Below are 19,321 nucleotides of genomic sequence, written 5' to 3' on the forward strand. Positions count from 1 at the left end.
ACCGTATCATCCTAACAGAGCCCTTCGCTCTCAGACTGCAGGTCTACTGGTGGTTCCAGAGTCTCCAGAAGCAGAATGGGAGGCAGAGCCTTCAGTTATCAGCTCCTCTGTTGTGGAATCAGCTCCCAGTCTGGCACCAATTCAGGTTAACGTGTTTATATAAACCAAGAAGAACCAAGATTGTTTTGTATTTCAAATTAATTTATTAAAAAACAAATTGAGATCAGTATGGCCATTATTTGCTTTCGTATGGGTTACTCCTTTACACACTGATTGGTACCTTTGGATGTTTGGGACCCACAAACTACAATTAGCATGGCTCACATTAATGAATTAAAATACTAATGGTTGTAAAAGTAATATACAATATATATATATATATGATTAATACTAACACAATCAGTGAGTCAACAGAGATGAGTGTACAAAAGATGTGGGTGATGTAAACATTGTTAACTCCTAACATTTATTTCGGGGGGAAACAATAAAGTTTTATAACAAAGAGACCATGTCAGAGGGTCTCCGTCTGACACCATCGCTCCATCCTTCTCTGTTAGAAGAAACTTTTTAAAAAATAGATTGTCATAAAAATAGTTGTCATCATGATCAACCTACCATCATCATCACCATCTCCAGCCACCAGCCCCTCTAAACATATGGTTCAGGTATAATAGAGGCAAAACACACAATTTTTTTCGGGGTAATCTGCATTTGGGTTACACAATGTGTTTTTTTTTTCTTTTTTCTTTTCTTTTTCTTTTTTAATGTAGTGCATATTCTTGTCTTTCAAAGAACTGGATCTTGGCTTCTGTATTTGTTCAACACACCAGATGAGTTGGGTCTGAGCCTGGGTGGACGACTGGAGTACATCAGGCCGGTCTGGAGACATCATACATCCTCCGGCATTCTTCCAACCTGTCAACAACAAAAACATGTGAATAAAGCACACAAACACACAGACGACACTATTTCTGTGTTCATTTCTTGATTACTGATCCTTTAATTGTATTTTACATGAAACAGAATCAATAAATGAAACTCCAGGACTGGACATTCAGGTCCTCCATGTCACACAGAAGGCAGGCTTGGCTGTGGATCCTAGACCTGACAAAGACAGATGTCTATGTGTCCATCACATGCTAACACAGTCCACAGGAAATGGAAAACCAAACCAACAATAGCGTAGAAACCACTCACATGCACACTATTCAGTTATAAATTTCTACTAATTAGTTCAGAGAACCAGAGAAACAGTCAAACGCTGGGTGCCATGTTTTTTAAAAAGCATAACAGCCTTCAGTATTAAATACTTAAATATTATTTATTAATCATATATTAGGGTACTATTATTAGGAACAGGAAGTGTAGGCTCATCTATTTTAGTAATGTTAATATTAAAAGTGTCCTTGGCAAGGCTCAGAAATTCTTCAGTAATCAGATTCTGTTTTTGTCCATCCACTGATACAACTGAGGATAAGACAGTTCAGTTCCACTGCTTCATGAACTACAGCTGTCAGTAAATCAGATGTAAAACATTACATCAGGTTGTATAACAATCGTAGAAACCTCAAAATATACACACATTCATTATTTTCATATTAAAGCGTAAGGAGGCTGGACTGTGTTGCCTGAACTTGCGGTCATGTCAGTCAACCTGCAGGTTCTGGAGGAAATACGACCCATGCTCCACGATATGCAAATGATGTGTAAATGATGTGCTCTGGCCCCTCCCCTCAGAGTCTTCCCTTCCATGCCCAAAGAGGGACAAAAAGTTGTCATTGAAAACAGAACTCTGCAACATCATTAAAAAAAAACTTTTCCTGTAAAAAAAAAAAAAAAAAGTCTTTAAAAGCACACACATGAAAAAAATCTGAAAGTTGTTCCAATGACGACCTGTACTGTCTCTGTTTTAGCTCCACAGAATCATGGCTAGAACAAAGGCCTGGTGTCAGAAGGTAAACATGAGGCGTTTTATCAACTGTAACCTGTTTGTCCATCCACCTACCTCCCACACGGATATGACCCTAGAAAATGTACTCAAAATGCACCACCAGTGCTTGTTTGTATTACTCTACTATGTACTACAAGGACCTGTGACTGGAAAAATATTCATAGTATGAACACAAATGTTTACATGGCTTCGTCAAATATACTGCAGTTGTTGTACAAAAAGATTTGCTGATTCTGAGGGCGTCAGATGGGAACTCTTTTCTTCTTGGTTTAGTTATATCAGGAATGACCCAAACACAGCGGATTCACACATTCTAGAGGAAGCAGGTGTTTCATGGAGGCCATCTTAAGGTAGGAAAAAATAACTACATTTAAACTGGGAACATTAATACACAAAGATGTGTTTTTAGGGGTTCACTCAGCAACAGAATAGCTTTTTAGAGCAACGCTCATTGGAGCAGGATAGGGTGACAGTTTGGCTTTCTGTAATCACAACCTCTGTCACTGTCGTCTGGGAAGACATCCCTAACAAGTCCATGATGTTAATTTAGTGACCAGAGACCAAATCCATGTGCTGATCCAAGGAGTCCAGTGTGAGGAACACATCAATGTGTTCAAGGCTGATCTGAGAATACTGACAGAAAGACACCGTGGTGGCGTTTATGTTGTCTTTCATCAGGACATGTAACAGGTGGATACAGAAGTACAGTGCAACCCACCAACAATATGCACTTGGTTGTATTTGGCCAACACTGTCCTGGATGGGAAGGGAAGTCTGGAATGACCTGCTCCGCCTACTGCCCCCACGACCCGACCCCGGATAAGCAGAAGAAAATGGATGAATGGATGATGTGGCAGCAAAGCTTTTTTTTTGTATGATTATTAGGGGTGCAATGATACATGTATGGTAAATGGTCTGCCCTTACATAGCGCTTTTCAACCTACTCAAAGCGCTTCACAAAGTGTTTCTCATTCACACATTCATACACTAATGGTGACAGAGCTGCCATGCAAGGTGCTGCCTGCCATTGGGAGCAGCTTCAGATTCAGTGTCTTGCCCAAGGACACTTCCACTGTGGAGGGGATCGAACCACCGACCGTACAATCAGAGGACAACTGCTCTACCACGAGAGCTATAGCCACCCGTCACAACATACCCAGACCTTGGGTATCCTAGAGCTTTTATTTTGTAAGGAGCCATTTATTTGTATGATATACTCTGCTGCTAAGAATGGACGACAGACGATGGGTGATTTCTCCATCAGATACATTTATTTTTTTATTATTCTTATTTTTAGGGTCCGAGGACCCCTACTTGCTGCAGCAAGCAGGGGTCCTTGCCCTTCGGGCAAGGACCCTATTGTTCCCGCTGCGTTTCTTTCTTTCTTTCTTCTTCCGATTATTATTTGCCTGACCAACGCGTTTGCCTTAATTTGACCCCCTAAACACGCTCAAAAACTCACCAAAATTGGCACACACGTCCGAATCGGCGAAAAATTTGATAAAATGAAAAAAAAAAGACACAAATGCTCTCTAGCGCCACCTACTTACAGAAAAACACACTAAAATGGCCCTAGCGCCCAGTAGGAATGTCGCACAGAGATCAAACCAACACCAAAACGTTCGTCTCAATGAGACCCACAAATCTCGTGCTGACACCCCTGACCTATCTTCAACAGGAAGTCCACAATTTGCCTTTCAAAGTAAAAAAATGAGCGAAAACTTCATTTGGGAAAAAATTATCTTGTCTGACACCGTAAATCGTACCAACATGAAAATCGCACAGGAGACAGAGAAGGCCTTGATGTACAAAAGTTCTGAAGGGATTTGGCGTTTCTCAACCGGTTTTCGAATGGTGAGCCGTTAAAGTTGATGAGCTGTTGCAGCCTTGGCTTATACTTTGTATGGGTGTCTATGGGGGCATGTGCTGACATGCTGTGTCAGTTGGTCATCTACAGAAAAAACTAAAGGTCCTACAGCTTTAAAAATGACACTGAGGGCTTCCTAACAAGATTTCCTACAAAAATATGCTGTTTTTACACACATTTGGTGAAAATTGTGACTGTATGGGAGAGAGAAAGTGAGAGAAAGCGAGTAAAACTCTCAGCTCTCCCACCAAGGGACATGCTGAATGATGACATCATCACAGCTCAGTGCAGCTGGTCATGTGACTCACTGACAGTCTGAGGCTGAGCAGAGAGAGAAAAATGGCTCCTTCAGCTTAAAGCTACATATCTCTAAAATCGTAGCAGATAGCAACACTATGAAAATTGCCTATTAGTATGTCAAAGTCTACTGAAGGGAAATAAATTGTCAAAATGGAGGTCAGACGGGCATGAGGGTCCAACGCAGACCGAGGACCCGACCAACGCTGCTTGCAGCTTTAATTTCTATAGTGTTTTTGTTTTATACGGTGCCAAGTATGCACAGCAGAACATGTGACACAGCTGCACCACATACATTTCATTTCTCAATAAACAATTTCAAAAAAGCAGGAAAAGAAAACGCATTGAACCAAATCGTCTATTCTGTGTATCGCTGCAGCCCTACTGATCATGTGCTGTTTTTCTGGAGCCGTCCTTGCTCAGTACGTGGCCTGGCTGCCTTCAGAGGGCTTCAGTCTTCATCCAGACTACTGAAACCTCACATTAGCTTCAGCTGAACTCTACACAGACAGCTGAGGAGTTTGAAAGTCATTGCTTAGAAAGAAATCAAACCAGTGGAGGCCAGTATGAACAGGGGTGATGACTACAGCTAACAGAAAACTATCTGAATGTACCTGTTGGTATTGATAGAACCTATCATTTAATACTCTGATAACTGAATTTATGAGCCACTAGGGGGCAGCACAAAACATGATGTAGCAGTTGGTCCCCATGCAGCAGTTACAGGGCAACAGGATTATGGATTCAGAAGGGATGCATTGAAGTACAATCATCACTGTCTTTCTACTGTTTCAGGTCTCTACCAAAGGAAATGTTTGGCTCTTTCATTGCAAAATGCCCACTATGCTCATCCTCTGGTCTCAGGTTGTGACTGTCTGCTGTTTCTATAATGGGATGCTGTTCCATAGCTCTCACCACGCTGTGTACAGCAGGTAGTGTTAGCTTTTGTCAGCCTGAGTGTCTAGTTATTGGTCATGTGATGCGTTTGCTCCCACAGAAGAGAAATAAAGCTTCTAGCTTTAAACTATGTATTTGCAAAGTTCTCTTAGGCAGGTCTGGCCACTCAGCAGTCACCTGAGTAAATGGACAGAGAGCCATGATTGTTAGAGATCTGTCAGACATAAACAATGCATTTATAGAATCACTAGTAAAATTTGATAATACAAGAAAAGAAAAGAAAACAAGAGGCTTTAAATTTTAGTCACAAAATTAGGACTAAAAAGCAAGTTTCTTCCCACAGGCTACATATGCACGGCTCAGCTCTACACTTGTGATAGGACAGCAGCAGGATCAGCTGGATGCTCCATGGTCTGGCTGTTAGAGAGCAGCTTTAATGGTGGGAGAGGAGTTATTTTTTTATTAATTTTTTAAAAATATTTTAGTTCAACATTTAATCGAAACATGAACACTTCAAGACATTTCCTAGGATATTTCATAGTATGAATATCCCCTGCCCATCTCACCCTCCCTATATCTCCATGGCTAAGAAGAACTAAAAATAGATTTTTAAAAAACCTGAGCCAGAAATTGAATGTATCAACATACCTTGACAAGCAAATAATAAATAAATAAATGATTTAAAAAAAAATACTAACATAAATAAATAAAAGGTAAGTAGATAAACTGTAACTAAAATTCATTTTACATGATGTGTGAGATCAGTCCTTGGGCACTGTCCACTTTTAATATAGTCCAAGAATGGGCTCCATGTTTTCAGGAATAAATCCTGGTGTCCTGAGAGTCTACATATGACTCGTTCATAGCTTGCTATGTTGGTCATTAATTCGATCCAGTTTTGGGGGAGGTTAAGGATGAAGGTGAAGTCGTCTTCCACTGTCTAACAATAATTCTGCATCCTGTTAACATGGCCAGTCGGCACCATAATTTTTTTCGATTACACATCTTAAAATTGCTGGGGATAATTCCCAATGTACACAGTGCTGGACTTTTGGTCAGAGATATACAATACAGTTCATTTACAAAAGATATTATTTCATCCCAAAAATCCCTAACCATATCACAAGCATACAACATGTGAACCAGTGTTCCAGTTTCGTTGTGACAGCAACATAGATCATCATTTCTTAGTTTGAGTGTAGCCATTCTGCTTGAGGTCCAGTAGGATCGGTGAAGGATTTTATAATTGGTGATCTGTGCCTGGACCTCTCGAGCAGGAATGTGCCAGCAAGATATGACTTCATTCCACTGTTGTTCTTAAATCTATTCTCCGATATCCTTCTCCCAAGCCAATTTTCGACTCTCAAGCTTCGGTGCATTGGCACCCCTGATGAGATTGTAAAAAAATTAATGCACCACCTTTTTTACAGCTGACATATTGTAGCAAACTTTGAATTTCAGTAGGTGGGTCAGGTCCACAACTCATGACTGAAAGGAAACAATGCCGGAGTTGGAGATATTTCCAGAAGTCTTTGTTTGTCAGATTGTAATTTTACTTCATATATTCAAAGGTGGGCTGCAAGGTGGCGCAGTTGGTTAGCACTGTTGCCTCACAGCAAGAAGGTTGCTGGTTCGTGTCCCGGTGGGGGCACCGGGATCTTTCCTGTGTGGAGTTTGCATGTTCTCCTCGTGCAGCGTGGGTTTTCTCCGGGTTCTCCGGCTTCCTCCCACACAGTCCAAAAGCATGTTGAGGTTAATTGGAGATTCTAAATTGTCCGTAGGTGTGAATGTGAGTGTGCTTGGTTGTCTGTCTCTAAGTGTAGCCCTGTGATAGACCAGCGACCTGTCCAGGGTGTCCCCTGCCTTCGCCCTGAGTCAGCTGGGATAGACTCCAGCCCCCCATGACCCTAGTGAGGATTAAACGGTGTATAGATAATGGATGGATGGATGGATATTCAAAGGTAACCATGTGACCTTTATCATATAGATCCCCCAGCTGCAGGATCCCTGCTTTAGTCCACTGGTACCAGCAGAATGGCTTTTAGCTATTCTAATCTTAGCGTTGAACCATATTGATGCTTCAGATGTTAATGACAGATTATGTTTAACAAGACAGTGTGCCATTTTCCAATTTTCCCTTGAGTATTCTAACACAGGATCATGAACTGGTAGAGACCGACCCGTCTGGGTCCCAAAAGATTCAATGCAAGAAGGATCAAGTATTCTTTTTCAATTTGCACCCAGACAGGGGCTCTATGAGGGGGTAAGTTACTTTTTGACAGTTGTGCAAGTGAGAAAGAACAATGATACCAATCTAATCTTGGAAGGCCTAGTCCCCCATCATCCATTGCGGCATACAACTTAACTTTTCCCTTGCCATACAAATGATTCAATGCATTTATCATATTCTTTTAAAAGTTTAGCAGGAAGGGAGAGTGGCAACATATAAGTTATATAGTTGACCTTTGGCATTATAATTATTTTTATTAAGTTAACCCTACCAAGTAGTGATAAATTCATCTTACTCCAGTTAAGTAACAGGGATTCTATATTTTGCATAATAGGCTGGAGATTAGCCTGCATCATTTGGTGGGAGAGGAGTTAAAACGAGTCTTCATCCTCCTGACACTGTGCTCAGTGTGTGTCCACCAATGAATGACATTCGAATAAGTGCAGGTAACTTAGTCTACAGTTGGAAAGGGACAAAAACAGTGCACATATCTAAAGCGCACATTTGTGATTTACATCCTACCTGCTTCGATTGGTTAAAACAGACTGAGATCCAGTGGCCTAGTTAGTCAGGTGGGGTCAATCAGTGCCCTCTACAGGTATGCCTGCAGTGTTTCAGAGCACACAAGACTGCTGACTCTTTCACTATTGCCAAAAAACATGCATAAAAACTAAAAGTTTTTAATGACTGAAATGTACCTGGGTGGCTCATAACAGTTTTCTGTGGTGAAACAAATTCAGAGCATCTTTTCACTGCTGTATCTGGACTCTGAGGATTCCTAATACTATCAGCAGCTTTGTATGACAGATACAGACTGGATATTTGGTCAGCTTCGACATAAAAAAGAAGCTTTTACACACAGTTGACATATTATTGGAAAATGTCCATGTCCATCCATCCATCATGTATACACCTTAATCCTCACTAGGGTCGTGAGAGGCTGGAGTCTATCCCAGCTGACTCAGTGTGAAGGCAGGTTCACCTGGACAGGTAACCAGTCTATCACAGGGCTACACTTAGAGACAGACAACCAAGCACACTCACATTCACACCTATGGACAATTTAGAATCACCATTTAACCTTAGCATGTTTCTAGACTGTGGGGGGAAGCCAGAGAACCCGAAGAGAACACACGCTGCACGGAGAGAACATGGAGACTCCATGCAGAAAGATCCCGGGTGTCTTCACCGGGACGCCAGCCGTCTAGCTGTGAGGCGACGGTGCTAACCACCAAGCCACTGTGCAAAATCATCAATGTTCAGATGAGTAGCTGCAGATTTAACATGTAGTACTGACGTGTGGTTCTATTGTTGAGACCAAGATGTGTTCAGCAGCTGTGATATTCATGGAACACATTTTTCTGCAGCCTGACCCAGTGTTTGTCCCGCTGCTGGTGACCTCAAGCATGCAGTGGTGCAGAATCACAATGCAGTAAGAAAGTTGTTTTCCTGTTAGCGATGTGCGCAGACGGAGGTTTCCACCCCCCACCCTCCGTCTCTCCACCAGCTGCTGCTGTCTGACAGCCTGATGATGACTGTGTTTTTTCCCCTCCTTGTTTCAAAGTATGTTGGAGCAGATGGCCTGGAGAGGCATAGTGGGGGAATGTGTTGGAGAGACTGCTGGGGAATGTGCCAAGAGTGTGTGTGTGTGTGTGTGTGTGTGTGTGTGTGTTGTGTGTGTGTGTGTGTGTGTGTGTAGGTGTGTGTGTGTGTGTGTGTGTGTGTGTGTGTGGTTTCAGTTCGCGTGCCTTCTCACTGCCCTCTGCCCTTCATGGCGCCAGCTCCACTTCCCCTCCACTCTAAACATCTGGCGTCTGGGACTTTCAGGGAACTCACACACACACACACACACACACACACAGAGGCATGCACACACTGAGAAACAGCCAGGCAGCGAGGAAAGAAGCTTTCAGCTAAAAGAGCAGCATTAAGTTGTGAAGCTTCTCACTGTGACTGAGTCTCACCAACGAAACCTTTCATTCACTCTGAAGCAACACGTTCAGAACCAGATTTAGAATCAGACTAAGAACCAGACAGGTTTGGGTCGATGTGCTTGTCTGATGTTGTCAAATATCACAAATATCGTGTGTTTTTGTGATATGTCAACTGTTTAAATGACCGATGATTGCTTTAACACACACAAACGCACAAACACACAGCCCTTTATATGGGGAAGCAGCGTCTCCACTCTCTTGAAGAAGCTAAAGCTAACTAGCTGGTGTGTAACAGTAAAGACTGTTTATGTCCTGATGCATCGTCTGCTAAACAACTGTTTGATACCAGTGCTGTGAGCAGCAGTAACGCAATGTGCCGACAACCAGGGATTCTGTGATTGTGTCCACACTCAGTAGAAAACTGCTTCCCTTCATCATGTGTGCACATCTCAAGTGGAAAACAGAAGTTTTCTTACACAAGCTATATGTTTAGAGTTTGATGTGTTTGATGTGTTTCTGATGCTTGTAATTTATAAGAGCACTTAAACTCCCACTACCATGAATACCAGAGGGCACCTCTATCATGTTTTATGCATATTCAGTTATGTTTTCATCTCAAATGATCCTAAATAAAAAACACTTTTCAAGAGGTTTTTGTAATGTATATATATATATATATATATATATATATGTGTGAAATTATGAAGCCTGAACAGCTGATGCTGAGGAGGTGTTACTGGTGTGTGTCAGTGTTGAGAAAATCCATTCAGAAATGTAGGAATTCTTGAACAAATGTTCTCATAAAACATGGACTGTTCATAGGAAACAGGGCTGAGGGTGGTTGAGAGGGGACTTCTGTGCTCGAATAGTTGTCAGAATACTAAGGGCTGCCCAGCACAGACAGGCAAATTAAAAAACTGTAAGAGCACCCTCAGAGGTTCAATAGAAACGCAATGAGAGGATGAATTACCTGCACTATAATGATTACATGACATTTTCGCAACGTTAACTCTGTTATAACAACAACAGTCTCAAAGTTTGTGTCTCTGCCCTACTTTAATGTTGTTCTCATCCACTGATTGATTCCTGTCAGATGAGTTTCAGATATAACCCAATCATGTTCTGAGCAGAGTGGTGAGCATGACGTGACTCTGTTGCTGTACTGATGGAATTAGTGCTGTGTGCATGATGGCCACAACACTGCAGGGTGGTAGAGCGGTTGTCCTCTGATTGCAAGTTTGGTGGTTCAATCCCCTCCACAGTCGAAGTGTCCTTGGGCAAGACGCTGAACCTGATGCTGCTCCCAATGGCAGGCAGCACCTTGCATGGCAGCTCTGTCACCATTGGTGTATGAATGTGTGAATGAGAAACACACTGTAAAGCGCTTTGAGTAGCACTAAGGTAGAAAGGTGCTCTATACATATATATAAGGCAGGGACCTCTGGGACATCCTGTGGTGTCTGTCATTGAGACACGAGCAGTGGATCTAGTAGGATTTGTGTGCATCAGCCTTGTTTTGGTGCTTCCCGTGAGCAGAGGCCAGGTCAGCACTTTCGGCTCTTCGTTGTGTTCTTGAGCCAAACCTGAGTGTAGTTGGGCACATTGTCCTGCTAGAGGAAGGACGTAGAGGTGTGTCATTGTCATAGGGATGCATGCTTGATCTAAAACTATGGTTGGATGGTAGGATGTGGCAGAACCCAGAAAATCACACTGGAATGAGTAGATCAATGTAATTCACTTAACCTAGCAATGGCTGATTGGTGTATACTGGATTTATGAGAATAACAGACAAACATAAGTGCATTGTGTTTGTATTCATTTAAAATGAAATCAAGAGATAATCAGAAGAACAGGGTGCCTCTCATCTCTCTGTAGCTGGGCCCCCAGCCACAACCTGACAGTTTCTGTTGTACAGACAGTAGATGCAGCCTTACCTTCCTCTTCTTGCTTCTGCCCTCAGCCTGCAGGGTCCTGGTGCACTGTTCCACACACTGAGAGAAGTTCAGACTGCTGTGGTCGGAGCTGTAGTCCAGCTCGGCAAGCTGAGCCAGAGACAGGATATAGTTGCAGGCAATACGTAGTATAGCCAGCTTGGAGAGCTTCTGTCCATATGAGTAACATGGAACCTGGAGAGGGAGAGCAAAGGAAGGACATGAACTACAGTGCAACCCAAAGCTGGCAGCTGCAACGTAAAGTAGTTGTTCTGAAAATGAGGCGAAATAAGCTGTATGTGCAAATGTTAACCTGGTGCTGCTGACAAAACCTAACAACAAGAACAAGCAGGTAATGGTGGTAGACAGGTGGAACCACTCTGGACAATGACCTAATGGCAGGCCAGACAGCCCAGACAGTCCTGGAGGACAATGTCCCAGTGTCAGGCAGCCAGAGCTGCTCAGGAGGACGGACCAGAAGCAGAGTGGCCATGCAGAGACACTCAGAAAGCTGGGCATGAGGAAAACTCCCCTTTGAGGCAGGCCAGGCGGACTGCAGTGAAGGGAGAACCCCTCTGGGGGCAAGGCAGCTTGTGATGGTGGACACTGTAGGCTTACTCAGGAACAGTCTGAGCATCAGTAACCAGGGGCTGAAGGGATGTCGGCTCCCGCAAGAGGCCTGAGGCACCCCAGAAGCAGTGTTTGTATCTGCCGACTCAGAAACACACTCAGGAACAGGGTAGACGTCAACTGACTCAGGAACAGGCTCAGACACAGGGAAAGCATCAACAGACTCAGGAACAGCACAGACTCAACAAGCCCAGAAACCGACTCAGGAACAGGACAGATGTCAGGCGACTCAGGAACAAGGCTGACATTAGCTGACTCAGTATCAGGCTCAGGGCAGACCTTTTCACTTTTGTCCAGATGAACATTTGCACTCATTTTGAGGTGTTCATGAGAGTGGAACAAACAGATGGTCAGAGGCAACCCCAGATCAAAACAAAACGTTAAGTCACCTGCATTCCAGGTGATACAAATCAATTCATGAACTCTTGTCATTCGAGTAAACTCATCTGCGAGTGTAGCAGTCTGTCAGTAACCTGCAGTAACCTGTTGGTTTAAATAAATGCTAATACTCTCCTCCTACAACACCAGCTCATGGACAGACACTAGATCATCAGCTTTACAAGCTGCACATCATCTGTGAAAGACCATCCCTTCCTCCCTAGGAAAGACCAGGTAACTCTGGTTGGCCGATTTGTTAAGGCTGCAGAAACACTGTCTATATGCTTCTGGGACCAACTCGTATGCATGCAAACAAGCACCTTGGATCTTCTCATAGACCAGACCATCTTCCACAGAACAAGAATAGCTTTCCCTGTCAGCTCTAACAATAGGGCCCACACACCTCCAGGCCAACATAATGAAACAGCTATTCTCACAAATGCACCAAAATATACCTTAACTTCCATCTCGCCGAATGTAGGAACTAAAGAAATGTTCTTACTCACATCAAATTATGTGGAGTCTGAGGAATTTACCCGCAGTGGGGAACTCACTGTGACTTTCTACAGTTCGAGCTGGTGGATCCTAACAGCCGTCTCTGCCTTCACCTTCCTGAGCTAGACTTTCTTGCGAAGCTCAAACTCTCACTCTCATTCCCCTTTCTCCAACTGAAGACGAGCCAAACTGATTTTAATGTGAGCATTTAAGATGGAGCCTGGAGACGACTCAACAAACTGTCACTGCACACCAACTACTACTTATGATCCACACCAACAACGTGTAGACTAACACCACCACTGCCTCACTCTTCATACCTGTCTGTCATCTGGAGTGTTACGGGCTCGAGGCAACTTGAGAGGCTGAACTCAGCCGAGGCCTTGAACGCCTACCCCAACCAGGGACTGAACCCTGCCAAGGAAAAACCCCAAAATAAGAAAAGGGGCCTGATGAAAAAGCTGCAGCAGTTTAGCTGGACACTCGCTGTCTGTCAGAGGAAGCTGTGTACATGGTGAAGGCTAAACAAGAAAACAAACACTCACCGCGACAACTACTATACAGAATGCTACACAATAATCAAACCGAGGATCAGTTTCCCAAAAACCCCGGACAAGCCCCCAAATATGTTTTGTCCCTGTGAAACTAGGGGACAAGAGGAGTAACAAGTCATGTTATGAAAACTGGGTTACAGAAATAGGAAACTCATTATATCACAAAAAGCAATTTATTTATAATCAAACCAAAAATAATTCAACCTAAAGCGAGTGTCTCCCAAAAATGATGAAGCCAATCTGAAGTCTGCAAAGCATCAAACAAGCTAGGGCAAGACAACACCACACAGCATCCTAGCTGCCAATTGGCCCACTGGAGATAATGATCTCCAAGTTAATTAGAGAATGGCCACAGGTGCACCTGGCCACTGTTGGAAAACAAAACTTATAAATATGGGCTGTGTCTGAAATCACCCTCATACCCTACAAAGTGCACTATATAGGGTGTTCGGGATTTTGTAGGGCTGTGCGAATGTTAAGTTACAGCTGTTACACCCTGTATAGTCACTCAACCTATCCCACAATGCACCGTGAGAAGTAGCGTCCAGCTGATGGTCACTAATCAGAAATATGGACCATCATGGATTGTGCGAAAGGAAATGGAAACTAGACGAAAACATGTTATTAAAATGTAAGTAATATCCCATTTATGTTTTGTTATGTTTCATTTTACCCGTTTCTTGGCTATGCAATAAACTGTAAATGTGACATGTTTGCACTACGCTGCTACGGCACAAATCCCGACTAGCGACCGAAATATTTAATTGTCCTAGTAGTTCGAAATGTTAGTTTGCAAAGGTGTTCCCTACATAGTTCACTATATAGTGGTCCACATATAGTTCACTATATAGTGTTCCCTATATAGTGAGTAGGGAGTGAGTGGATGATTTCGGACACGACCCTGGTGTCTCAGTCTGTCTGTGTAGTGTGGCCTGATACAGCTACGTGTCACTATCACAGATGCCATTGTTGACCAAAAGCTAGCCCTGAGATGACCTATGTTGTTAATTACATCCCACTTCCACTCTCAATTTCTTATTTCTATAAACAATAAATTACAGGACTTATTTATCCATGTCCAGCTCCTTTTACCTTCTTAAATTTGTTGAAAGACATGATCTTCCTGTAAAATCACTGAAATTACACCATTTGTAGGAGCTATAAAGTCTACAAACAGAAAGCATCATTGGATTTTCATCTTGCATGTGATGTACAGTTAATGTTAATCAAATATATGTTAAAAAAAAATCATACTTCCTCAAAGTCACTTTATTTTACATGTCTTTTGTAAAAAATTGCTCAGACCAGATAACACAAAATGACAAACTTCTGTCCTCATAAACACAACTGTGAAAACATCAGTGACCAGCTGTGACCAACAGTCACATGACAAACACTGAGGAGACTTTCAGCTGAACTGCAAGCTGTGTTTACACAAAAAAGATAGGAAAGAAGGGTGCTAACCACCGAGCCACTGTGCCACCTCACTTGCGACATTCCTTTTATTGTGTTTTGTGGTTGGTATAAACTTCAGGGTGTAAAATGTTCAGATGTAGACGTTTACTTCTGCCTTTCAGAAGACAGTACATACAGTTCTGTGTGATGTAGCTATATATACATACACACACACACACACACACACACACATATTGCCTTATATCCAGAGTGGCGTTGGACTGAATACATGCACACACAGTCAAAGTATTGGAGTGTGTGTTTGAAGTCTGACCTGTTTCCTCAGGGCTTCGAATGCAGCACTGATGGTGTGGACCCGGGTCCTCTCCCTGGCATTAGCTAGAAGCCTCCTGGTCTGCTGGATAGCCTTGACCTCTGGAAAACGCCCAGGTCCATCAGCAGTGACCCCAACCCGCTTCCTGGGAGACTCCTGGGAGCAGGAGACAGGACAGGCTCACATATAGACCTGGTTAGAAGATGCCCTCATCATGTGGGCATCTTCTGTCAACGTTTTTAAACGAAGCACACTCGTATTGAACTCGCTCTCTAGAAGGCAGCACTTCATTCTTCTACACATCCATAAATTATCATTATTTTTTTGTTATTTCTGATCAATCTGCTGATTCATTGTGCATTAATCCAGTCAACTGTACACAGTGCACTACATACACTATATACACTCTATACACTATATACACTATATACACTATACACACTATATACATTATACACACTCTATACACTACATACACTATATACACTACACTAATATACACAGGTGGCATCTTAACGTGTTGTTTTGCTGAACCAACATTTCAACACCAGAAATGCATTTTACAATCAAAAGAGACAAATGGAGCAAATCTTCACAACAGAGAAAATAGAACAAGTGTTAATTAAAACATTCAATCACTCTGTGAGCAAACTTGAATAGTTTTCTGTTGATAGACTTGTTAATTAGAATCACTTCAGTTTTAATTTCTACACATTGATTTTTCTTTGAGGTAAATCTTATGACAGATCTCTCTTTTCTGTGCCCATCCACATATTTACCTTGGGTGAAGGGACCTGGGGCTCCACAGGTTCGTGGCACTGGGAGGACTGGGAAGACTGGGAGGTTCTGGGGACAGACAGAGCTGCTGACTGGCCTGACAGAGAGGCCTCCAAGGAGAAGGCCTGCTGGCTGGGTGAGTGGCTGCTGCTGCTCGGTGCTGACAGAGAGAAGGTGGGGTGGAGACCCAGTTTGTGTCTGTTGGAGAGGGGCTGAGAGATGGAGGTGGGCCAGTGGGAGATCTCTGGGTTGGAGAACGGAGAGATGGGTACCTGGGACAGTTTGGACAGGACAGCAGGTCCATTAATGCCAATCCTCATGTCTATGGCACCGCTCTGAGCTGGAGCCACACCGTCCTCCTGGAGTCCTGACAGAACCCCTGTGGTACTGGCCATCGCCTCCTGCGACATGATCAGCTGCCTCTGGAGCGGCGCCAGCTTGCTGACGTTACACACCTCCATAGGAGCATCGTCCACCGTGTACATGTCTGACACGTCCACTGGGCATGTTTTCATTCTCTCGGCCTCGGGGCTGATGAAAAGCCTTTTAGGCTCACGGGACTTTCTCTTGAACTTCTTGTTTGTGCCTGGCACAGAGACCAGGACAGGATCCTTGTTCATGGCTCTGGTCCAGGTGTTATTCAGAGGAAGAGGATCCTTCATTTTGCACCAATGTGAGAATTAAAACAACTGAAACGGAGGTGAAGCTGAATCCGTCAGTGACAAAGTCTCTAAAACTGTCCAACAACACGTTTCAGTTCCATAAACCTAAACGATGTCAGACTGAGAATGTGCTCAATGAGCTTCCACCTCCTGGACACATGATCTCCATCCCTATCAGATGACAAACGGCACTTCTAAGAGTCAGACACAACTTTTGGGACAAGCTCTGAGCTGTATTCACTAAATCTAATCACAACAGCAACACCCTAGCAGACAAAGCTCTGCTGCTAACAATGCCACACGAGCGGTTCAGCTGCACTGAAGGCAGGCTGTGCAGCCATGTGTGTTACTGTAATTCCACCAGCAGGTTTCTGTGGCTCCACTCTGTCTGCATAGCAGCATCTTCAATAACCCACGTCGGTACACAAAGCTGTGGAGCAGCTGCTCCTCCATACAGGCTGTCCCTCTGGATTTAGTGGTGCACAGGCTTTTCCTGAGCTGTGAAGGTTTCTTTTTGTGAGAGCCGTCCAGGCCTGGCCTCAGAGCTGGGGTTGCTGTGGAGCTGTGTGAGCCTGGCTCCAGCCAGTCTGCATAGCAGCACTGTGAATAACCCACTGACACACACTGAGCTCTGATCCGCTGCACTGCAGCTGCTGCACACAGAGCAGCAGCGAACAGGACAGCACATGAACTGGACTTCTACTGAGCCCAGTGACGTCCACATGCAGCCAGGCTCCACACAGGGACCGGTTCTGAAAAGGTCTGAAGGCTGACACTCACTGTTTTATAGTTTATCAGGACCTCCCTCCTCAGATCACAAATAAACACAAATGACGAACATGATCCGCGTCCAGCCGAGCCCGGTCCGTCCACACACCGAATCCGAGGACTTTCCTGAACTCCCCCAACTTGTGTGCTGAAGCGTCCCAGCAGCTGGCGATGCTCCTGGTCCCCGGTCACCGGTCACCGGTCAGCGTCCCGGGACTCCGGGTCACAGGCGTGCTGTCCACGTAGAAGCAAGTCTTCGGAACCGGTCCGCAGCTCGTCACCGTCCCCAGTTCACGGAGCGACCGTTAGACAGGCGGCAGGGCACCGGGGGCTCGCGCTCCTCAGCTGGCGTCTGACTGGCTGCAGCTCCGAGGCACGCGCGAGCCCGCACTCACGCACGAACAGCGGAGGCTTCTTATTGGCTCGTGCGTACGGGGCAGCCCCGCCGTGAACCGGGACTCTACCGCCGCTCTCCGGAGCAGCAGCGCCAGCTGCGGGCATCTGGGAGAAAGTGAGCCACTGCTGGAGCAAAACCGGACCGGACCGCGCTCAGGACGGAGCAGGTGTCGCGCACCTGGAAGGCGCGTTCACAGACTGGTCCGTTACTTACGGACCGGAGAAAGAAACACAAGATGTAGGAAGACTCAAAAAACAAAAGGCAGAGTTAGTGAAGTGATAAAGCAGCAATCAGAGTGTTTAGGTTTGATGTCGGGAAGGATTTTTCCACATTTCTGCAACAACATTTGTCCAAAAACACCAGAGAGACGCTTAATGCATAGCTGGTAGCAACCACAGGGTTCTGCAAGATTCGGGTTGGATCTGAGCCCTCCTGACACAATCCCCACAGTGTTTTCTGACATTAAAGTGTTGCTTGAGCCCACAGCTTCTCCACAGGGCTGGGATCAGGACTTTGGGTCTCAGACCTGAGTTCCAGCCTAAATTATGTCTCTTTTCTTCTTCTTCTTCTTTTTATTTTTTTTAATGTGTTTTGGGGATCACTGTCTTGTTTAAACGTCCAACTGTGTCAAAGATTCAAATTTCTGGCTGATGATTTTGGGTTTTCCTGAAGAATGTGGACATCATTCTCCTTCTCTACCATTCCATATTTTATTGTGAATAGCAGCAAACAGAGCAGAACACATTTCAACCAGACACAGGGGAGACAAGGGCATTTAAAAACAGCAACAAACACAGACTCTAGGAATGGGCCTTGTGGGACACCTTTTGCAACTTTCACAAACTTTCCCAGAGCCAACACTAATGCTTTCTGTTCATGGTCCAAGGTCGCTCTTAAACCATTAAAACCAGTTCTGTAAAATCTTTTTAGAAGCAAGCATCAAAAACATGTGAAAGATCAAAAAGAGCTGCATAGTGTTTCCTTCAATATGTTTTTGTTTGTTTTATTTTTTACATTTTCTATAGCTCACAATGGCCTGCTGAGGACATCCATCCATTGTCTGTACACCTTAATCCTCACTAGGGTCGTGGGGGGCCGAGCCTGTCCCAAATCAAGTCTTGAGGTGTCCACATCTGCTTCAGTTATCTTTCATTTCCTGCCTCTTTCACTGTTTGTCTCAGGGACCATCCAGCATCATGAAGTGCTTTAATGCCACTCAGCTCTTCACATTTTACCATTTTAAACAGGAATAAGGAATTTCAAACTGAATCCACCTTTTCATTCGTAAATCTGAGCCCCTGGGCTTCTCTGAGGAGTCAGACATGAATCAAGCATCACATTCAACCACTAAAACTAATGTTTCTGTTCAAGAATGAAAATAAATAACTGTAATCTGACATGTTAGTAAAGCACATTATTGTTTCTTTATTATTTTTGCATTTTTTTTGTAAAACAGTAAATCTGAAAATTCATATTTTAGCATTAAAAACATTATTTGGGCAAAGCTCTTCTACATACTGGTGTATTCACTATTACAGAAACGTAGGAAATTATGTTGGTAAGTACTAATGCTGTTAATTTAGGGCAGCTGTGGCATAAACCTGACACTGGGTGGTGGTCTGATGACTGAAGGCATCAAAACTATGAATTAACACATGTGGAAATATATACTTAACAAAAAAGTGTAAAACAACTGAAAATGCGCCTTATATTCTAGTTTCCTCAAAGTAGCCACCTTTTGCTGTGATTACTGCTTTGCCTGATAACAGCACGGTGATCTCTTGATGAGCTTCAAGAGGTAGTCACCTGAAATGGTTTTCACTT

The 19,321-nt window shown here is 43.8% G+C and overlaps 1 protein-coding gene across 1 annotated transcript; it reads right to left on the reverse strand.

Annotated features, from left to right (window-relative positions):
- Positions 1 to 180: 180 nt before the first annotated feature.
- Positions 181 to 17,447, reverse strand: atoh8 (atonal bHLH transcription factor 8). Its single transcript, XM_008280900.1, has 4 exons — positions 15,673 to 17,447; positions 14,894 to 15,049; positions 11,111 to 11,302; positions 181 to 915 (listed from the first exon to the last, which is right to left on the reverse strand). Exons 1-4 carry the CDS (start codon positions 16,330 to 16,332, stop codon positions 889 to 891), a joined length of 1,035 nt encoding a protein of 344 aa, XP_008279122.1. The 5' UTR covers positions 16,333 to 17,447; the 3' UTR covers positions 181 to 888.
- Positions 17,448 to 19,321: the final 1,874 nt, after the last annotated feature.

This window comes from Stegastes partitus, unplaced genomic scaffold, assembly GCF_000690725.1.
Source record: "Stegastes partitus isolate 25-593 unplaced genomic scaffold, Stegastes_partitus-1.0.2 Scaffold213, whole genome shotgun sequence".
In the NCBI taxonomy this organism is placed as follows: domain Eukaryota; kingdom Metazoa; phylum Chordata; class Actinopteri; family Pomacentridae; genus Stegastes; species Stegastes partitus.

Excerpts from the sequence above, each read along its gene's own strand:
- atoh8 (XM_008280900.1), bottom strand. The coding sequence starts at position 16,332 with ATGAAGGATCCTCTTCCTCTGAATAACACCTGGACCAGAGCCATGAAC. Across the intron at positions 11,303-14,893 it reads TCGAAGCCCTGAGGAAACAG|GTTCCATGTTACTCATATGG; the intron begins GTCAGACTTCAA and ends CTCCCTCTCCAG. Across the intron at positions 916-11,110 it reads GCAGAAGCAAGAAGAGGAAG|GTTGGAAGAATGCCGGAGGA; the intron begins GTAAGGCTGCAT and ends TGTTGTTGACAG.